Below are 23,033 nucleotides of genomic sequence, written 5' to 3'. Positions count from 1 at the left end.
CATTTTTCTAAGGAAAACCAGAGACAACTTAAAAGTAAGTCAAATATTAAATTCCTGTTGTAAAAGTGACCTGAGTTATTGGATCAATGCCAATTTTCTTCTTGGTGGTTGGAGATACCAGGCCACATGGCACTGAAAGAGCGTTACATCCTGACCCACCAGTAAATACCCATGTCTGCTAAGATTCATTCTGAAGGACAAGGTACTATGATGTAAGCAGCAACTGCTGTTTTTTTTTTTTAATGTTTTTCTCCCCCAAATGAGTAAAGTACATTAAAGAAAATATAACAAACCTCATATATGCATGACCTGGATTCTAACAGTTGTTAAAATGATCCTGTTTTTCTTATCTGTATGTATGTGTTCATTCAGTCACCTGACCATTTCAGAGTAAAATTATAGCCAGCATAACCCTTTAGCCCTGAATACTTGAGCATGACAACCCCGAAAAGACACATGACTCATTACCGTCACCACACGTAATAACATAAGCAACAGCTCCCAAATATCATCTACCACGCAGTTCATGCTCAACTTTCCTGAACTGTCCCCCAAATGTCTTCTATTACTGTTTTGCTCACACCAGGATTTGATCAAGGACCAGTAAGGAGTACCTTTTTCAAAGTCACTTGTTGGACAAAGAATGAGTGACTGATGGAAAGTCAGAGGGGCTGGAATGGAACAGTAAATTAGCATCCGACCTACTTTTCCCTATTAAGAAGAAAAACAATTATATATAATCTGACCACAAAAGACAACTATTATTAACATTTCCATGCATTTTCTTCCAGTTTATTTTTTCTGTTCATAAACACACACCCGTACATACGCTTGCGCTCAAACTGTCTTGCTACAGGTCAGGTGCTATCTCCACCCTTTTTGGCAAGTGGAGATAAAAGAGCCAATACCTGATGAAGTCCTGTGGGCACCATCTTTGGTATTTTGGTGCCTGCCGGGTCTGCGAACTGCCGGTCTGCTAGGTTAATAACAGTGAAAAGGGCAGCCGAGTGCACTGGAAGACCCAAAGGCCCTGGGGCTGCTAAAGGGTCCTCCAGTTCCAGGCACACCACAGCATACTGCCGTGTGGCCCCTCTGGCTTCCTCCTCCTCAAAGCTGACGCTAACACAAGCCTGAGTGACACCGAGTAGGTTTTAACAGGTGTTGCTGTCCCATGTCACGGACATCTAGGATGGATAAATATGAGACTTGTTTTTTTTTAATAGAAGGTACTTTGAACTCTTTGGAAGAAAGGCGCTATATATTTAAAAGCTATTAATAACATTCTCTAAACCAAACTGTCACAAAAGATTCAAACTCCTGGATATCAAAATTTTTACTTGGGATATTTATTTTTTTTTTTTTTGCGGTACGTGGGCCTCTCACTGTTGCGGCCTCTCCCGCTGCGGAGCACAGGCTCTGGACGGGCAGGCTCAGCAGCCACGGCTCACGGGCCTAGCCGCTCTGTGGCATGTGGGATCCTCCCGGACCCGGGCACGAACCCACGTCCCCTGCATGGGCAGGCGGACTCTCAACCACTGCACCACCAGGGAAGCCCCTTGGGATACTTTTTAAAGCTGAAAATTTTCAACCAACGGACGTGTGCTGTACTAAATAAAACTCTCAAACTGAACTAAGTAAGTTCTCAGCCAAGCCAGGCCATCACATTGAGATGCAAATCGTTTTATTCCTTAGGAGAACTGCCTGTTAATTTTCTTTAAAATATGCTGAACTGCAAGCATTTTCTGATGAAAGGTATTTCCCCAAGCAGTTTCAGCTCTGGTTTTAAACCAAAATCTCCCAACAGAAGGCTGCCTCCTTCCTTCTTCCTGGCGATGAAGCACAGGGCCTCCTTACCTTGTTTCCAGGGGCACAGATGGCTTCGTTTCAGGGGTTTCTGTTTCTCAATAGCATTGCCCATTCTAAAGCCAGAGGATCACAGGGCCCTTCCAAGCCCAGGTGTCTTTGTTGAACAGCGAATACGGACCAAGTCACTAGCTGGAAGGGGATTCATCTCTCAGACATCCCAATCACCCAGCGGTGAGCCCTGGCAAACCCTCACAAGAAAAACCCGAACTCTGCTCTGGAAGGTCCTTGCCTCTGCCTTTCAAACTCCCTTCACTCCCAGGAAGGAAATCAGAATAAAAGGCTTGTTATCGCCCTGGCGGTGGGTCTCGGTACCTCTATACTAGGAAGCTCTTCCTCCGCCCTCCTTTGACAGTCTGTTACTCATTGGCACAGCAGCCTCAGATTAATTTCCAAACACTTTGGACACTGCTTTTCTTTGGGGGAGGAGTGGGAAATGAGATGATCAAAAAGCTGAAAGTTAAAAATAGACCAATTTGGGGGTGTGCCACAAGAAACATTTTTTTTTTTTTTTTTTTTTTGTTTGCGGTACGTGGGCCTCTCACTGTTGTGGCCTCTCCCATCGCGGAGCACAGGCTCTGGATGCGCAGGCTCAGCGGCCATGACTCACGGGCCCAGCCGCTCCGCGGCATGTGGGATCCTCCCACCGGGGCACGAACCCGTGTCCCCTGCATCGGCAGGCGGACTCTCAACCACTGCGCCACCAGGGAAGCCCAAGAAACAATTTAACAGAGACCCTAACATCACACCTTCTTTTTAAGGTTCTGGCCCTCAGACCAGTGTGCATCAGATGACAAGTTCCATCAGAGAGGAAACAAGCTGACTTCATTAATCCTGTGTTTCCAAGGGAAAAACAAACAAACATCAAAATGCAAGCTGCACTTTAGTTTCCAAAGAAGAAAAGACCTCAGAGGACAAGCAGCTAGGAGTTTGTCACCTCAAGCTCCAATCTTACACTCTATTTTGGAATTAATTTTTCTGGAGAAAATGTGGCACCACCTAAATTCTGAACAACAGGTTTCCTGGAAGAAAGAAGGGCATGAAATCATATGCTTTTTGGTAAAAACAAAGAAAATGGCAAGGTACGTGGAAAGATTTCATTGATTTAGATACCAGAGTTTGAGGGTAGAAAAGCTCTTAAAGAATCCTTGGAGCACATGCAGTGGGTGAGACTGGCTGCAGGACCAACCACCTGGGTTCAAATTCTGCCTCTGCGAACAGAGCACAGCCTTCTCAGTTTCCTCATCTGTTAATTGGGCATAATGCCAGTAGTCCCACCTCCCCGGCTGTAATCGTTAGGGGAAACACTGACTGAAACCGCCCGGCCCTGGCCAGGCAAAGACAGTAACAATGTGCATAAGTTATTTTACCACAGGAGATCCTGGTAAGGAACAGGGAACTAACAAGCTACCACCAACCAGAAGAATAGGGGAAAGGTCAAAAGGAGAGAGGAGACGCCAGTCCACATGTCCTACCAACCTCCCAGAATCCTCCTCGCTGGAATCCATCTTGGCTGAGCAGTTGCGCGTGCCACCAGAAAGGACCCTCAGTCAGAATGATTGGTCAGAGACAACCCGAAAACTCACCCCGTCACCATAAACCCCGAGACTGCGAGCCACGTGGCAGAGCAGTCTTCCTGGGCTCCCTCACCCCGCTGCTCTCCGCCCGGGCGCCCCTTCCCAATAAAGTCTCTTGCTTTGTCAGCACGTGTGTCTCCTCGGACAGTTCATCTCCGAGTGTTAGACAAGAGCCCGCTCTCGGGCCCTGGAAGGGGCCCCCCTTCCTGCAACGTAATGAGGATCAAATAAAAGGGACACTTAGGAATCCCTTGGTAAATCGTTATCACCAACACTGTTATACTCTTAGACTGTGAAACTGTATTAGCTCAGACGGCCGCTATCTGGCTTCAGGCAATTTAGCCAAAGGCACATAATCACAGTGAATTTCGTTCTATTGGGGTTGGAGGGTACAAGGTGGGAGTCAGAGTAAAATTTAAAGACAGTGTTCCAAAAAAGACCCACAGAACCAAAGAAATGGAGCTTGAGAGGCACTAAATGCACTAGTGCTCCAACTGTTCAGTGTGCTCTGTTACCACCCCCAGGGCCATGGCCAGCGTGCTGCACCAGCCACTGCCCGTTCTGAGGGAAACAGAAATACTCCTGCCAATGTATGAAAATGAATGAAGCTAAATCCAAATCTTTACAAGATCTTAAGGTTTCCTATTTTGATCTACCAATACAGAAATCATTTTTACAAAATCACAGCCTGAGATTCCAAACTTCTTAAAGCAAATAGCACGGGTCCGTTTCACTCCTCCAATGACAGGCAGGAAAGAGAGCAAATGCTTCAGTGAAGGCCACGGCCAACCCCGCTTCCCTCACACTGTGTGCTGAACTCAGCTTCCAATCAAACTGCAACCACAGACCAGAAAAGAGCAAAGGCTCGCACCCCAACCGCGCCAGAGGGGGCCGCTGAAACCTAAGAGTTGGTAGAAGATCCAATTCAAGTTCAGCACCCACCCCAACTCCATCAACAAACACCCCACCCTTTCGGTACACTCTGAAGAGACTTCAGTTTCCTTCCAAAAACCGTAACAATTTTCCTTAGGCAAGTTTGCAACGCCAGATATTATATCTGACCTCATTTCTTCCAGAAGACATTTAGTTCAAAATATCTACAAAAGCATAATAGATCAAAAAGGCTCTACTTTTTTTTTTTTTTTTTTTTTTTTTTTTTTGCGGTATGCGGGCCTCTCACTGTTGTGGCCTCTCCCATTGCGGAGCACAGGCTCCGGACGCGCAGGCTCAGTGGCCATGGCTCACGGGCCTAGCCGCTCCGCGGCATGTGGGATCTTCCCGGACCGGGGCACGAACCCGCATCCCCTGCATCGGCAGGCGGACTCTCAACCACTGCGCCACCAGGGAAGCCCAAAAAGGCTCTACTTTTTTTTTTGTTTGTTTTTTTTTTTGTTTTTTTTTGCGGTACGCGGGCCTCTCACTGTTGTGGCCTCTCCCATTGCGGAGCACAGGCTCCGGACGCGCAGGCTCAGTGGCCATGGCTCACGGGCCTAGCCGCTCCGCGGCATGTGGGATCTTCCCGGACCGGGGCACGAACCCGCATCCCCTGCATCGGCAGGCGGACTCTCAACCACTGCGCCACCAGGGAAGCCCAAAAAGGCTCTACTTTTGAACCTACATCTTAACGTCTCTTTTCACCTAAAGAAAGTTTTAACTTGTCAAATGCTCTGCACACGATGCCACCCAGTACCAGCAGAATACCCATGCACAGTAGGTGCTTAATAACTACTGAACAAATGGGCAGAGAGATGAAGGAATAAACAAATGGATGAACAAATGAAGGCTCCCCACCCCCCCGCAAACACACCCTACAATGTGTTAACGGGCGTTTTTTTTTTTTCTTTTATAAATTTATTTATTTTTTATTTTTATTTTATTTTTGGCTGCGTTGGGTCTTCGTCGCTGTGCGTGGGCTTTCTCTAGTTGCGGCGAGCGGGGGCTACTCTTCGTTGTGGTGCGCGGGCTTCTCATCGCGGTGGCTTCTTTTGTTGCAGAGCATGGGGTCTAGGCACACGGGCTTCAGTAGTTGTGGCACGCGGGCTCAGTAGTTGTGGCTCGTGGGCTCTAGAGCGCAGGCTTGGTAGTTGTGGCGCACAGGCTTAGTTGCTCCACGGCATGTGGGATCTTCCCGGACCAGGGCTCAAACCTGTGTCCCCTGCATTGGCAGGTGGATTCTTAACCACTTTGCCACCAGGGAAGCCCAACTGGAGTTTCTAATCCATAAATGAACTCTCCTTCCTGCAAGCGCCAGGGGTGTGGGCCCGCCTGAGCGCTGTTTCATCCACCTTCCCCACCCCTCAGCTCAGGCAAAGTCCCCAACCTGGAGTTTCATCCGTATCTTTTTTATCTCCACTAGTCTGTAAAGCTTTTGAAGTCAGGAACTGGGTTTGGGTCAGTTCCCCATGTCCCTGCGTGCACACAGGACAATAGGGCACCAGGGAAACCTGGGCTGGAGGCCGACGCTGCCATTTCTCAGCTAGGGGCTGCCACATTCTAACAGCTAATTTTCTGATGAACCTTCCAAACAAACTAGAAATTTCCTTGAGAGCAGCTCTGAAGGGAGGACCCTGTGGTTCAACTGCTTCTCGGTTAACCACGGCCTCCCAAAATGATTCCGTGTGAACTTGATGGGGGCTGGGGGTTGGGGAAGGTAAATCGAATCGCCTATTCTTAAGAATTCCTCCCTAACTCTCAGCTCAGAAAAAGCGTCTTCCAGAGTCGTCCCCAAGGGTGAATATGCTCACCATCCAAGATGGGCAAGTGACCCATCCAGTCCACACTTTAGGGAGACAACATGAGACTCAAACAGATGAGACGAATCAAAAGTGAAAGGCCACCAGAAGTGGAAAGCTCACTGCACGGCCAGCATCACGTGTCTCCACGTCCTGCGCAAATCCTCCGAGGGTGCTGTGGGTACATGGACTGCTTTCAATCAGACCGCGTGTCACCAAGTTACTCCTGAGGTATTACTACTGCAAGCCCCAAATCACGGACTCACAGAAGGGCAGGGCCTAAGGACACAGACTGACAAAATCATCTCCTCCTAAGAGCTTGGGGCAGGGCAGGGCGGGGGTCAAGGCTACACACTTAGTGAGAGAGCCAGGTCCAGCCCAAGAATTTTAATTCTTGGCCGGGAAACCTGCTACCTCTTTCTCCTGACCAGAGGGACGAGGCACGTGAGGAGTGGAAAGGGCTGGCTCTGGAGGAGCGCTGACCCGGTTTGAATCTTCAGGTGGGCACTTCCCATCAGGGCGACTTTGAGATAGGAACTTCACCTCCCTGGACCTGATTTTTTCACCTCTGAAAAATATGTACTAATATGCTGCCTACTTCACAGGGCAGTCTAAAGCTTAAACAGGATGTTTTAAAGGTGCCTGGCACACCTAAAGGATAGGTACCATTTTTGCTGTTTTTTTTCTTTTTAATTTCATTATCTATGAACATCCAGCTTTAGAGACAATACCTTAAAGAAAAATTATTTACCGTCACAGAGATTTTTTTCTTTTTTTAAATATCCCAGTAAGATCCATTGCAATGTTCTGGTAAATAACTCATTCCCTTAGTGCAAACAAAATAATATTTCACTTCCAAACATTTGTATCATCAGAATACTTTTTTGATTATGGAATGCAAGCGACATAAACCAGGGAGGTAACACTGTGGTTACTGAAGTCTGAAACATTTTACAGAGTCCTGTCCTCAATGCAAGATGCAACTGGATTCAGAAGAAACCTGCGTCAGGGAGTCCTGCAAGGCGCTGCTCACTGCTCAGAAGGGAAAGGCCCGTGATCGCTGTAATGTGCACCTTCACCACCTCCTCCCCACCCCGCCCCCAGGTGTGCGGGCGGGAGATGGAAGCTGGGCTCTGGAGCCAGTGCCCAGTAGCTGACATGAAGCTTTGTGCATGGAATTTGTCTGCTGGGAGGAAAGTCTGATGTTGGTCACTTCCCCTCCAGAGAAAAATACAACAATACAAGGAAGCCCCAAGCACTGTGGGAATGTTCCAAAGTGGGAGTTCCAGCTCAGTCCAGAGTATAAACAAAGGGCAATGACCAGCCTGGAGGTCAGGCCAGCACAGCACTGAGGCAAAAAGTCTGGGAGCCAGTCTCCTGGATGCCCTAGTCCCTGCTTTGAAGTGACATCCCTGCCCAGCGCTGCGGAATCACCGAAGGCGAAGGCACATCCCGAGTAGTGCATCACAGGAAACACAGACCGGGGCTCTCTTACGACACACTTGCAAACTCACAGATCAGTCTCAGAATGTCATGGCCTGAGTGGCCTCAGATTCATCCGACAAATGCCGACGTGGAGCTTAGGGAGAATCAGACAACATGAGCAAAGAGTCACTTAGTTACCACTGTAATCAGTGCTGAGAAGTTCCGGGAGGGGAACACGTCTAGCAGGGCAACCTAATCTAATCTGGGAGGTCAGGGAAGGGTGAGACTCAAAGGATGAGCAGGAGCTGACCAAGCAAATGGGTGAAAAGCATTCTGGGCAGGAGCAGCATGTGCAAAGGCCCTGGGCAGCTGGAGGTATGAGAACCGGGGGAGGTGGATGGGGGTCAGAGGCAGCAGAGCCTTAAGAGGTCCAGTGTTTCATCTCATGGGCTGCAGGGGGTGCCTAAAGTGTTGACCAAATCATGTGTGTTCATTTTTCTGGGAAGAGAAGTCCATGGCTTTCATTAAAGTCTCAAAGAGTTCCAAAAGGTTAAGATCCACAGAGCTAGTCCAACCCTCTCATTCCAAAACAAGGAAACTGAGGTTCCTCATTTTGAGGGAAAGACATTTCCCCACAGACAGCCAGAGAACCCTAATCACTGGCTCCCAGCCTGGTGTTTTTCCACAGCTAGCCAGCTGCCTTACTTCTGGCAGGGGTGTGTCAACAACAACAAAGTGCTAATCCTCACTGAATATTGATACTGTATACCACACAAGGCTACTTTGTTTCTGTCCAGGCAGGCCCAGAACTGACACTCTACAGAATGAACTGTAAAGTCTGCCAGTCCATCTTTCTTGGGGTGTGACCTAACCTGCAAAATACAGGGGGCAGAACCTCCAATTCCAAGGCACCCCCATGAGAAAGCTTCCGGGTTTTTCAGGGACCCTGGCAGCTGATGCTGGTTCACTAAAGGAAGAGCAATTAAGGCAGAGTCCTCGCTGCTAAATCAGCATCCAGACTTTTAAAGAAGCTGCTGCTTATTTGTTGTTCTTTCTAAAGTCAGGACTGGGGACGTCCCTGGTGGCGCAGTGGTTACGAATCCACCTGCCGATGCAGGGGACACAGGTTCGAGTCCTGGTCTGGGATGATTCCACGTGCCACAGAGCAACTAAGCCTGTGCACCACAACTACTGAGCCTGCGCTCTGGAGCCCACGAGCCGCAACTATTGAAGCTCACGTGCCGCAACTACTGAAGCCCACACGCCTAGAGCCCGTGCTCTGCAACAAGAGAAGCCACCTCAATGAGAAGCCCGCACACTGCAACGAAGAGTAGCCCCCGCTCGCCGCAACTAGAGAAAGCCCGCGTGCAGCAACGAAGACCCAACGCAGCCATACATACGTACATACATAAATAAAGTCAGGACTGGGCCAGAAACTAGCCTGCAGGACATGAAAGGGAGAAAGCCCACACCCTCAACTTTATTAATTCCACCTGGAATTGAGAGAAAGGAACTAATTTTTTAAGTGAACAAAAATAGTAATTTTCTCCTCTGCCACTTATTTCATACTATTTGCAATACTCGGGGAAATGTCTAAGTATATGTGGAGAATATTTCTTAAGCTCTTGATGCTTCCTGGAATACCCAAAGGAGGAAGTCAAGTGCCCAGACGGCCATTTGAGGCCTTTGGGAGTCCAGCCCCTGAACTACCTTTCCCACCTCCATCTCCCACATCCCCACTCAGGAGCCTTTACTTTGGCTAAAGACTCAGTACCCTGTGTGAACCTGCTCCTGCCTGCACTGAATCCCACCTCCTTCCTCCCCAGCAAAGCAGATGAAACCTAAGAGTCAACACCCAGCAGACTCTCAGTGGGCAACCATCAAGGGGGACGCACATTCTCTGCTTTGCCTGGAACATGACGGGGTCAGAAGAGGCAACGCCCTCACTGGGGAAAGGCTCCCACCACCTTCCGCTAGCCCACTAAGCCCCCAGGGTCTGTGGCCTCCTGCCCTTTACAGCACCCTACTTGCAGAGGCGGTCCTCCACCTTGACTAAGCGGCCTCTAGTTGGGGCGGGGCCGGCGTAGGAGTCACAGCAGCGCCCTCTAGTTAACGCTCTCCAGGCTTTTAAAGATGCACAACCTTCTCCACTACGAAGCTGAGCCCACACCCAACGTGTGCTTTTATCCACTCATTCAACAAGAATTTGTGAGCTTCACCTGTGTGCCTTTTGAGCTCTGGTGAAGCAGCAGCTGACAAGGAGCTTACCTCCTAATGAGAGAGAAAGATCATAAAAAAGAAGCAAATAAGCACTATATTAAAAAAAAAAAAAAAAAAAAGCAAAGGCAGGGTTAGGGGACAGTGAGGGGATAATGTGATGTGAATACTGCTTTGGACCCCCGTGGCTAGAGGAGGCCGCTCGGGGTGACACATGAACAGAGAGCCGAAAGGAGTTAGGGGGCAAACGCACCCAGAAGGGCAGCTCACGTTTCCCGAGACTCAGGACCTAAGTGCTTCCTGTGCGTGAACTCATAAGGACCCCACCATTGGCTCCATTTTCTCCATGAGGAAGATTTTTAAGAGGAAGAGGCGTGAGGGACTTTCCCAAGGTCACATAACCAGCAAGTGGCTTCTGACCACAGGCTCTCGGCAGCCATTAACCCCAATGCCCGGGGGGGATGAACAGGCAGAGCGAAGAGCAAGCACAGGTTCTGAGGCAGGAGTGTGCTTGGTATCTTCCCAGAACACCCGAAGGAAAAGCTCAAAAACCCGAGCGGCTGGGAAAGAGCAGCAAGGGACAGCGGTACGAGCGAGCCAGGCGCCAGAGTACAGGGTGCCACGCGCAGGCCGTGGTAAGGACTTTTTCATTCACAGTGTAAGGGGAAGCCACGGGACAATCCTCATCAGGCCTGATGTGATCTAATTCACGCTCTGGCTGTTGAAGGAAGGAAGGAAGACTAGACAGCTGTGAGGTGAAGTGGGAACCAAGAGGCCAGTGAGGCGGGCACCACGGCAGTACAGGGGGAGACGGCAGTGGCCTGGAGCCTGAGTCAGCAGAGGAGCTGGCAAGAGGGACCGGAGGCAGAATATATGTGAAGTAAGCCCAAGAGGATCTGCTGATGGGTCAGATACGGGCTGTGAGCGAGGGGTCGGGGAGGACTCCAAGATTTCTGAGCCTGAACAACTAGGTCAAAAATGGCGTAATTTACCGTCATGGGCACCCAGGGAGGAGCCAGCTGGGCAGGAGGTAGGGCGGTGAACCAAGAGCCCTGGTTTAGGCACATCAAGTCTGACACTTACAAGACATCCGAGTGGTGACGTTAAGTGGGCAGTCTGCAGTTCAGGGAAGAGACGGGGTCTGGACACATATACTTGGGAATGACCAGTATTTAGATGGCATTTAGACATGGAACTAGATTGCGCAGGAAGAGACTGGAGGACTCAGCCCTAGGACATTCCAAAATTGAGAGTCTGGAAGAGCAGGGGATACAGAAAAGGAGGGCTGAGATGGGCGTGTCCACGTGCTACCAGAACACTTACACATTAAGACAATTCAGAAGAAGCTTGTAAACACTTACCATGATGCTTTTAAAGTACTGACTTTAAACATAATTTAAATTTTAGAGTTTGGTTCTCGAGTCCTAGATACTTAGTTTTAAATGGTCTTGCTAATCATGACGACTAATATATCAAACCAATGAATTAGCTAATATCCCAAGGAAAAATATACATTTAGTGTGGTATTCATCAAAGAGTTTTCTTCACAGCTGCCGATCTCCTGGCCATTTTCTTGTCAGAGCTAATTAGATTGCTGTTTTTTACCTCACAAAGCTGCTGACAAAAGCAGGTACTGGAAGTAGAAGAACTGTGAACATCGTCAGTCTCTTGCTGTTCACCAGTGCTTGTATTATTAGAATCTTCTTCCATCTGTGGTGTCTTTGCCACTTATCCATTTCAAAAGGGTTTGTTTCAGTACCGGGCAATGGTTCCACCCTGCTCTTCCACGTGCCAACTGGGCAAGTCATGTAAACCTCAGTTTTCTCATCTGTAAAATGAAGCCACTATCACCTCCCCGCAGTGCTGTTGAAGGCATTAAATATACTCAGCACAGCTCCTGGCATCAATGCATGTAAATTGTTTTTTATATTCTTCCTCCCCCTCCAAGAGCAACTTTTCAGGTCGAATCCCTAGGAGCTTTTCCGTTCCTCTCCATACCTGACTTTAAGCAGTGATTCCAAAGGGTGCCCCCACCCCCAAACACCTACCCCACCAGGAGCATCGACATCATCTGAGAACTTGTTAGAAATGCCAGTTCTCAGCCCAACTCCAGACCTACTGAAGTAGAAACTGGGGGTTGGAGCACAGCAGCCTCCAGGTGCTACAATCTGAGACCTACTGGAGAAGGCAGGCGGCATTCTGGGACACCCAGGACAGGCACCACCTGACCCAGACAATCCTGTCATCAATACCTGCTAATATAACAGGCTGCAAGCTGCCAATCTGTTATAAACACAAAGCTTCCTACCCTTCTGGCTGTTTTCTTTAAACATCAACTATATCACTTGAATAAAAATAAAACTTCTTACAAAAATTCAATCCCTACCCTCCTTTCTATAGCAAGAGGGAAAAGAAAATCTCTAACTTAACCCAGATTACTGTTCCTATATAATTATTATATAATTATATATGTTTATATATATTATTATATTATATATAAGTAATAATATATATTATATATGTTATATACTACATATTTATATAATTATTATATAATTATGTAATTATTATATAATTATTTTTCCAATTCTCTTGACACGAACACTAAGATCCTTTCCATCCATTCCAAAGAATATGAATTTAAGATCTGGTTAATCTAATTTTTCTCATAAGGAAAACATGCTCTGGTTGTTTTATGTACACGTTTATTGTTTTTATCAACCAAACTGTCCCAGATTTTGATGCTTCCATGAGTTGAGTGACTGGAACATACGAAGTGGCAGATGCCCACAGGGAGAAGGGCACGAAAACCGAATCCAGCTGACCCCCCCGCGGACTCCATGGGACTGACCCCGCCTTGGAATAGAGGCCGTATTTCTGAAATAGTTCTCTCACTGCAAACGCAAGACCCTCTCCAACACAAATGTGTGGAACTCAGTAGCTGTAAATGATTCCTCCCTCAGTGTTTTCCCATCCAAATCAGGACACTTTTGAGAGTGACAGGGACGGCGCTATTAATAATCATGCCAGGACAGCAGGTGTAAGCCGGGATGTGTGATCATTACCCCATCTGTCATGTCTGCATGAGCCCAGTGATCCTCGAAGTAATTTTCCTCTGGTGTCCAGACACCTAACTGTGAGGCTAGATGAGAGCTACATTTATAAGCAAAACTCTAGAGCCTGACTCTTCAAGCAAAGGCTAGACCTCGCCTAGAGGGGAGACCTGGACAGCCACAGTGAGCTCCATGAGAGCAGCCTGGCTCATTTATCACTGTGTCCCCAGCATCTACCTTCACGAACTAAAGACAGCAGCTGCTCAAAAAAGCAGCTGAAAGAATGAAGCAATGCTTCCTGTTGTAGTTCCTTGATTCTAAAATGTATACTTCTTCACAGTTTAACTTTTGAAATCAGGATATGTTGTTTTATAATCAACCCTGCTAATGTATTTTATTTTTCTTTGTTTCCTGAGAAGTGCTACTATATCACTAAAATGTCTTACATGTGTTGGTGCCATAGTATCAAAAAACACAGCGACTGCCTATCGTCGCAGATTCACGGAGATGTGTTAATGATACTCATGGGACTAGAGACCTTATTGTGACAATCTCGAGGCAACAACTCCCAAATGGAGGCACCATTCCATCTAACAGAGTTTCCTGGCCTTAAAACTGTCAGAGGAAGCCTTGATCTTGCTTCCATGGATCGTCCTCCCTCTTCCCCTCCCCCAAGTCAGCGACACCTTCTCATGAACGTGGCCAGTAGCCTGGAATCCTGCCCAACAGTGCTAGAGTGAATGCCATCTGTGCTGTCCACCCAGAGCAAGTGCCCACAATGGTACCCAGGCAGTCTCAGATGGAAGCCACTGAGAGGCTTGGGAGGGTCTTTACTAAGAGCTGACATGCACTGAGCACTCGCTGTGTGCCAGGCTACAGCACCCCCAAGCTCTGGGGCTCAACTAGACCTTGAGGTCCCTGGACTCTCTTCCACTCCTGGCAACGTTCTACTCAGACGAATAAAGGACGGGAACCAAAGGTTGCCAGAGGGCAGCACTGGACAAATTCCCTCTGTCAGGGTCCTCGAGGAGCCCAGCACAGCTGAGAAGTGCCACATCCGGTGGGGAGGGGATCCACCCTGGCTTAAAAGCTCCCCGCCCCACAGGAGCCCACGTCTCATAATCTCACAGGCTCCCTCAAGAAGCACGCCCAGGGACTTCACTGGTGGCGCAGTGGCTAAGAGTCTGCCTGCCAATGCAGGGGACACAGGTTCGAGCCCTGGTCCGGGAAGATCCCACATGCCATGGAGCAACTAAGCCCGTGCGCCACAACTACTGAAGCCCATGCGCCTAGAGCCCACGAGCCACAACTACCGAGCCCGTGTGCCACAACTACCGAAGCCGTGTGTGTGCCACAACTACCGAGCCCACAAGCCACAACTACTGAGCCCGCGTGCCTAGAGCCCTGCTCCACAACAAGAGAAGCCACCACCACCGAAATGAGAAGCCCATGTGCCGCAATGAAGAGTAGCCCGCGCCCACTGCAACTAGAGAAAGCCCGTGCGCAGCAAGGGAGACCCAACGCAGCCAAAAAAAAAAAGAAGCACTCCCAGTTACAAGACCCACCGCACTCAGGGAGCCCAGGGTGTTGTGTCCCACCAAGTGTTTATCGTTCACCTAGAGGTCCTCCCAGCCCAGATATAATTAATTAAACCAGAGGTCATTTCTACCATAAGCACATCTCCCTAGTAATATACTTGGCTTATGCCATCACTTTTTAACTGTTTTAATATAACTTATTATAAGACATTTAAGATTAAATAACTATGACACAAATAAATACTGAAAAATAATTGGTATCCACAGCATTTTTTTTAACTGTGGTAAAATAGACATAAAATGTACCACCTTAACCATTTTTAAGTGTTACCACAGGTCAGCGGTAATAAGTACATTCACGCTGTCGTGCTGCCACCCAGTCACAGCAGGGCAGGAGGTGAGTGGCAGGCAAGCAAACCTTCACCCGCTGTTCCCCGTCACTCACGTGGCCGCCTGAACCATCCCCGCCCCCCACCCTGGTGGGAAGACTAGCTTCCACAAAACCTGTCCCTGGTGCCAAACAGGCTGGGGACTGCTGAGGTCACAGGACTCTTTTTGTCCTGTAAAACTGAATTTAAACACTAATTAAATGTTAAACAATAATTCCCCATTCTCCCTTCTCTCAGCCCCTGGCAACCACCATTCCACTTACTTTCTGTCTCTATGATTCGATTACTCTTAGGTATCTCACACAAGTGGAAGCATTCAGTATTTGTCCTTTTGTGTCTGACTTCTTCCACTTAGCATAATGTCCTCAAGGTTCATCCATGTTGAAATGTGTGTCAGAATGTCCTTCCTTTTAAGGCTGGATAATGTTTCATTGTGTGTACATACCACATTGTTGTTTATCCATCATCTGATGATGGGTACCTTTTGGCTATTGTGTGACTAATGCTGCTATGAAACTGCATATACAAATATCTTTTTGAGTCCCTTCTTTCATTTCTCTTGGGTATATACTCAGAAGGAGAACTGCTGAATCATATGGTGATTCTATTTTTAATTTTTTGAAGAACTGCCACTGTTTTCCATAATGGCTGCACCATTTTACATTCTCACCAACAATGCACAAGGGTTCCGATTTCTACACATCCTTGTCAGCACTTGTTATTGTCTGATTTTTTGAAAGCAGACATCCTAATGGGTGTGAGGTGGTATCTCACTGTGGTTTTGATGTGCATATCACTAATGGTTAGTGATGTTGAGCATCTTTTCATGTGTTTACTGGCCATTTGCATATCTTTGGAGATGTCTACTCAAGTTTTTTAATTGAGTTGTTTGATTTTTTTGTTGGTCAAATGCAATCTTTATTTCTAGGAAACAGAGCTAGTTAACCAAAGTCAAATTCTATGCAGATAAACAATGATTATAACCATACAATGAAATACTACTCAGCTATAAAAAGCAATAAACTGCTCATAAAAACAATAACTTCATGAATCTCAAAGTCAGTATACTGAGTAAAACAAGCCAATTCCCAAAAGTTACATGCTATATGATATTCTGGAAAAGACAAAACTATAGGGATGGAAAACAGATCAATGGCTGCCAGGAGCCAGAGGTGGAGGAAGGGTCTGACAACAAAGGGACAGCAGAAAGTCCCCCCCCCACCCCGACCCCGGGGTGATGGAATTGTTCTCAATCCTGACTGTGGTAGTGGTTACACAAATCTACACATGAGTTAAAACTCAGAGAACTGTACACCCAAAAAAGGGTCAATTTTACTACATGTAAAATTTTAAGACATTCTCATGCAGAAGGGGAAAGGGTTCTCCTTTTAACCACACAGGCATTATGATAAGCAGCTTACAAGCATCATCTCATGGAATCCTTACAAAACTTGAGAAATGTATAAATATCGACTGTCACCTGAGCCCAGGCCTGACTGAACTAGGAGAAACTAAGTCCTGATTATTCAGATACCCAAGATCCCATTCGATCTTTCCAAGACCTGGGGTGTGTGTAAATTATGATCGATCATACAGTAGGAGGAATTTAGTGTTGGTAGAACCACATCCACACATAATCTTTCTCCCTGGGGATGGGGTCCACAGGGCTTCTATCAGATCCCTCGCAGCACTTAGGATCTTAAAAAGCTCAAGAACCACTGTTCCCGTTCAAGGTCCAGGGAGGGGCTGTGGCCTGCCCCAGAGGACACAGCACATCTGTGACAGTGCCAGGCCAGAAGGGAAGGCTCCAGACACTCAGGCTGGTTCTCTCTCCATCATCCAAAAAATGCCACAGTTCCAAGCATTCCTGGTGACAGTGACTTCATATGTTCCCCGAGATGATTTTAGTCTACACAACTTCCCCAGCAGCAGGTGCATTTCACTACCAAGCTGGGACCAGTACTTTGGCCTCCCTGCAACACAGGCCTGAAACGGAGCCCAGGTTCCTAGTCCAATTCCTATCTTGGTCAAATATAAAAACTTCATTCTACAATCTTGCACATTTAGGGTAAGTAACAGACAGCTCCCCATAAACAGAATAAAACAAGGAGAGCTCATGCAGGAAAGCATGCTTTTGATCTGCACCTCTGGTTTTCTGATGACCTCAGAGAATTAGTATTTGCAAGGTACTCTTGACAAGCTGAGGCAGAAGCACAAATTGGTGTGGTTATGGTAATTAAATGAGAGGTCCAGGACTAAGTGACTGAAGCGAGTGAAAAGGGTTGGCTGGGCTTTGGTCTCTCTGCAAATAGCTGTGTGCTTTGAGCTAGTTGAACTGACAAAACTGCAAGCAGACCACACACATTTACTTTCACTTATCAGAAAGGCCCAAGAGAGCACAGGTTAAGGAAGACTCAGAACAATACACTAGAATTTCTGCATTTATCTCAACTGTGAAAATTAATCAAGGAAGGGGACTATAGGCTATGAAACCACCCCACTTGCCACGTTCAATGCAATTTGTAAGTTACCTGTACACAAGGCCCTTGAATGGCTTGTGGTGTTTTAGCTGTCACAAAACAAAAGCAACATCTCGTGATGATTTCACGTTCAGTGTTGAATAAAGATGGTTTTGTTGACCCTGAGAGTCACCCCTACAAGGAGAAACTGAGGTGGTGTCTCTAGGGATGGAGCAAAAGCCTACCTGCTGGTGACCTGCTCAGCCCTGCGCCGGCTCTGAGATAAGCTGCTGCCCACGAGCACAGGCCCGGTGCTTTCAGATAGACTTACAAAAGGATATAATCAGGACTTTTCCTCCATCTACTGCACGTGCTGGGGCCACGTGTGTAGTTGAAATGAAATGCCATCAACTCTTCCCATAAATTATCTCTTTGGAGGTTTATTATTTAGTCCTAAAAACCTATTCCCTGGAATTCAACTTGAGAGAGAGAGACGGACAGACAGACAGACACCCTGCAAGGAAATGCCTCAATAGCCAGAGACCTCCCCTTCTTCTGTGAGTGCTGAGGTCCGAACTTCACTTACCATATGACCATTTTAAAGGAAACGGTAATTTTAGAGCAGAAGGGGACACGAGGTAGGAACAAAAGCTAATGTTTATTGTGTCAAGACTCTGCTAACGTGCTTTACTGTACATCATCTCATTTAACCCTCTCTCAACACCATAAGGTAGGCACTGTTATAATTCTTTTCCATTTTACGGATAAGGAACTGAGGCTCAGACACGCAAAGCAACTTGCCCAGGATTCCACTGTTCCACGGGAGAGCTGGGATCCAAAACTGCAGCTTTAGGACTCAGTCGAAGCTCCCCATCCCTGCTCCATGAGTCCACCCTCTCATTTCACAGATGGGGAGACTGAGGGCTCAGAGGGCTCAGAGGGACCCCTGCAGACCCAGGGGCCATGAAGCAGGTCTCCTGACCTCCAGCCCAGGCTCATGCTGCCTCTAACATGGATGAGCGTTAAGAAAAGTATGAAAGCTAGATCAAAAGTCTCCTGCACACAGCAAATGCGGTGGCCAGATTCTCAACTCCCTAAGGGCACAGATGCCTCCAAACTTCTCAGTACCCTCATTGCATTGGAGGGCTGCTGGACACTTGGTGAGCATTCAGCCAATGCTGTATGGATGAAGAGGTATTGGGTGCATGTATGGATGGCTGTGTGGGTGGATGGATGGATGGGTGAGTGTGTAGGTGGGTGGACAGAGCTATGTCGACTAAGGGCTACTTCCCACTGGTTTATATCCAAAGTAGATTCCCTTGCAATATTTTCAGCAAACGTACTTTTTAAGCCACCTCTATAATGGAAAAAGCAGGAGCTGCTTCATAAATCTGTAGGCAGATGTGAATTCACCTTAACAGTCCTGCAGAGAGGTTGGAAAGCCCCAGGGGAATCCCAGAGCAGGTTCCAACCAAAGACAATGACAGTGCCTTCCAGCCGGCCTCCCTGTGGCTCTGTGGTAGAAGAGCAGCAGACCCCAGATCCAGACTCTCAGTGGGACCAGGGGAGCACACACCAAGGCAGGGAAGAGAAGGGATGAAGGAAACCCAAGTTCCCCAACCAGTTCTACCTCTCACTCAACTTGCCACCTGCCTCCCTTTCTTCAGCTGTCAAATGGCACAACACTTGCCATCTCTTTCTTTATAACAATAGACCTAATTAAATCATACAAGTACCAGAAGGTAAAATTCTGAGAGACTTCCCTGGTGGTCCAGTGGTAAAAAAATCTGCCTTACAGTGCAGGGGATGCGGGTTCGATCCCTGGTCAGGGAACTAAGATCCCACATGCCGCGGGGCAACTAAGCCCATGCGCGACACAACTACTGAGCTCGCCCGCCTCAACTAGAGACCGAGTGCCACAGACTACGGAGCCCACGCGCCCTGAAGCCTGCGCGTCACAACTAGAGAAGAGAAAACTCGCACTCCACAACTAGAGAGAAGCCTGCGTGCTGCAACTAAGACCCAATGCAGACAAAAATAAAGTAAATAAATAATAAAATAAATCTTTAAAAAAGAAGAAGACTCCCACTCCCAATGCAGGGGGCCCAGGTTTGATCCCTGGTCCAGGAACTAGATCCTCCTGCAGCCAAATAAATTAATTTTAAAAAACTAAAAAATAAAAAGGTAAAACTCCCAAGGACACAGGAAGTACTCAACAATCGTAAGCAGTCACCCTTCTCATTTGGGAAAAATGCTGTGTTACTCGAATACCTTTTAATAACAAAACAGACAAACAAAACCGAAGACAAGAGCAAAAAAACTGATGCCTATAATAGTGTTTTGAAAGCTACAAAGGATCATGTAAGTTTTATCATGATGATGAACAGTTACATGCCCTGCAACACTAGTGTCGGTAAAAACCAACAAAACTACCCTAACACACACTGCCCTTTATACTGCATACTAGACTCACAAAGAATCAGCATTAGAAAGGGCTTGGAAATGGGTTTGTCCCCCCGCCCATCAGGTTACAACAGAGGCACCAGAGGCTCAGAAAGATTAAGCAATTTGCCCAAGGTCACCCAGCAAGAAGCAGGGCTTCCTGGCCTCTTGAGAGCTGGAGCAGGATAGCCAGGGGACCAATGTCATCTCAAGCATCCCCTCCAACATTATCAGGTGGCCCTTTCAGTGTAGCAGCCACCTCAGTGACGGAGAAGTCCCTGGAAATGTAGACGCTCATTTTGAGCCAAGTCACAAAAGCCAAGAGAACAATGTCCAATGTCATCACAGCCAATGAAAATATGGATAAATGGGACATAATCAAATGGGCTTTAGTCCTGTCTTGGCCCCAACTTGGTACGACCATAGGCAAATCTCAGCTATTTTGGATCTCAGGATCCCACGCACAAAAGAAAAGCTCTGTGTCAGAGTTTTGTCCTCTGTAGAAGGAGAACGTAACAGTACTTTTCTTCTGTTGTGAGGATTGAAGGAGACCATGTGTGTAAAATACACAGAACAGAGCCTGGTACCAGCACGTGGTAAGTGCTTAATGAACGTTCGCTACTACTCTTATTTGTATTTATCATTGAAAGGAGAGGTTGAGAGCAGCTAAATCCATGACCCATGCACAACCATCCATCTATTTATTCACAGTCACTTGAAGGAGAGAGGGCACACGTGATCATCCAGGCCCAGCAAATAAATACAACCATTGTTTGCAAGCCAGAGGTTTTGTTTGTTTTTCTGTTTGCTTGTTTTGGGCCAACTAAGTGGCTCTGCGGCGCCATCTCATTCCACTGGACTTCCGCTGTCCCGTCTTCTCATTCCATGTCCACGCCTTCCTTCTTCCAAAGGCTACAAGCACCGCACTTCTGCTCAGGGGGACCACGGGCTGCTCCCATCCTTAACAGCACAGTGTGCATCCAGTCAAGTCCACGCCAAATGCCTGAACTCCGCCCTTTTGTGCCCGGCCCAGGAGGCACCACACACCACCCTGGGTCTGACAGCTCCATTTCGTCTACACTGTAAAAGCAAGGTAGAGTTTCCTGATCATGAAACTTAATTTGCCGTAAAATGACTGTGTGGAGCCAGCAAGCCAATGAAAAGCAAAGGAGAAAGAGCATCTTTAAGGGACCAATGGGAACCAAGGGTCTGAGCTGTTACGACATAGTAACGGTATTTTAGAAAGATGCAGTTCAGACTGCAGGACAGGACAGGTTCAGAGAACTATCGTCTATCTTCCAAACCACAGCCTGGAAAAAAAAGTGGGGAGAAAGAGGAATTGTGACCATCTGATGCCAGATTTCTAATCCATTTAGGTAAGTCTCTCCACTGCATCTTCACTCACAAAGAGCAAGAAGTGGCAAGAGAGACTCTGCTTAAATCCCTTGATACAGAAGAAAGGGGGCGCCAGCAGAACACCAACAGCCTGCCTCTCCAGCCCCTCGAAGACAGCGTGTACTGTACAACCACCCATAAACAGAGAGCTGACAGTGCAGGGAGCTGGTCCGAAATAACGCTCAGAGGCCAAATGAAAAAAGTAACAAGTACAGACAGGGCCTCCCATCATGGCGCTGGTCACACTGGCAGGCAGAGCAGAGCTGGCATGTGCTGTGGTTTGTAAATGAAAAAGGCAAAATCACAACTGCCTGACGCGAATGAGCACCGCCTAAGAGTACCTCACTCCTGTGCACCCCCAGAACCACTCAGAGTCACCACGAACGGGAGCTCCAGACTAGCCGGGCTGCACGAGCCTCTGCCTCTCCTCCCTCCCCAGAGCTCTCCCCACAGAGCGTTCTGGGAATTTCATCTCAGTCCCTCATCAATTTTCGGAAGAACACACCAGAACACTGATCACAATGTATATGGTTAACACAGAACCCCAACTAACTGCGTACCCTTATCAGAGTATTGGTCCTACTAACTTACCAAGAAACATCTCAATTGGCAATTCAAAACCCAGAAGCAACTCCATTTAAAGTTCATTTTGAGGCTTGGAATCAGAAACCTAAGTTCATTCTTTAACAACATGAATTAAATTCACTAGTAAATAGTTTCTGAGCACCTACTACGTTGTAGGTACAGTGACGGCAACCCCGTGGTAGACCAGACAGGCACACTCCCTCGAGGGGCTAACGGTCTATTTAAGACTGTATTTGTTGATTTTTAACTTGAGGAAAGGAAACTGGGGCTTTGGTTTCTGAACGAGCTGAACGATATTGTTCTATCCAAAGGGTTTATCTGGGGTCTTCGCACGGAATTCACTATCTGCTAGAGGAAGAGAAGGCACGGAGAGCCTAAAGGAAGGCGGATTTGGAAGAGGAGGCTGAGTGCACCCAGGAAGTGGGTCTTCACACTGTGCTGGTGGAGGATCCAAGGAGGGGCCTCAGGGGCCACAGCTGAGCGGTAAGGACTTGCTGTGTCCAAAGTGCTCCCCACTGACGGCTGGCTAAGAGCTTTCCTATATGTTATAAAAGGCCTGATGCTTTAAAACAAAACAAAACAAGGAAGCACTAATTTTAGATTCTCCCTCTCCCCGCTTCATGGCACTGATGGAGAAAATGAGACCCAGAAAAGGGAACAAATCTCCCAAGGTCACAATTGCGTAAATGGTCAAATGGTCTAAAGCAAGTGACCACAAACTAAGATGACAGATCCCTTAATAATTCACAAACTGGTTTTTTGTTTGTTTCTTTCTTTTTTAAATCATAAAACAGCCTCCAGGGCAAGGTGGATGACAAGTCAGAGGAACACCTGTCCCGGCAGCCGGGCGCCCGGTCGGGGCCGCGTGGGTGCGGTAGCAGAGGGGCCGGCCAGGCCGCTACTCCTTCCAGCGCGTCATCTTATTATGGCAACGGGAACACATTCAGCTGGACTGAGGTAAGCCCCAGCCGGCCCTGTGCTCAAAGGCATTCTCCAATCCGGGCTGGTTTGGGGGATGATTTTTCTGCAAACTCATACATGACTCATCTTTACAGGCCTCCTATCAGGTCTGCTGGCTACAAGGAATCCCATTCAAACCACCTCTGCCAACAGCTGCTCAGGAGACCAGGAAACCCTGGGGTTGCTGCGGTTGATGTTTAACACGTACTTAGCCTGCATCTGCGCTATTTTTTATCTTCTTACAGCACTGCCGCTGATATTAGTATCACACGCAGCCTGAAGACTGCATTTGGCCTACCCTAACTTAACAGAGGTGTTTTTTTTGTAACACCAGAAAAGAAACTTAGAAACATGAACAATAATTAAGATAAAGTTACTGCGTCTCCAGCAACATGGGA

The 23,033-nt window shown here is 47.5% G+C and overlaps 1 protein-coding gene across 6 annotated transcripts in view; it reads right to left on the bottom strand.

Annotated features, from left to right (window-relative positions):
• RAPGEF1 (Rap guanine nucleotide exchange factor 1) overlaps positions 1-23,033 on the bottom strand; it is a gene marked incomplete at both ends in the record, with an annotated part of 149,417 nt that overhangs the window by 111,621 nt on the left and 14,763 nt on the right. The window contains one exon of one of the 6 annotated variants that reach the window (XM_079707224.1): positions 1,855-3,366. The exons of the other annotated variants lie outside the window; for them this stretch is intronic. Within the exon in view, the coding sequence (XP_079563350.1) occupies positions 1,855-1,918 (64 nt within the window). Of the gene's footprint in view, positions 1-1,854; positions 3,367-23,033 lie in introns of those variants that run through there. 6 annotated transcript variants of the gene reach the window in all.

This window comes from Hyperoodon ampullatus (genome assembly GCF_949752795.1).
Source record: "Hyperoodon ampullatus genome assembly, chromosome: 6".
Lineage (NCBI taxonomy): Eukaryota > Metazoa > Chordata > Mammalia > Artiodactyla > Ziphiidae > Hyperoodon > Hyperoodon ampullatus.
This window is presented reverse-complemented; position numbering and strand designations above follow the sequence as displayed.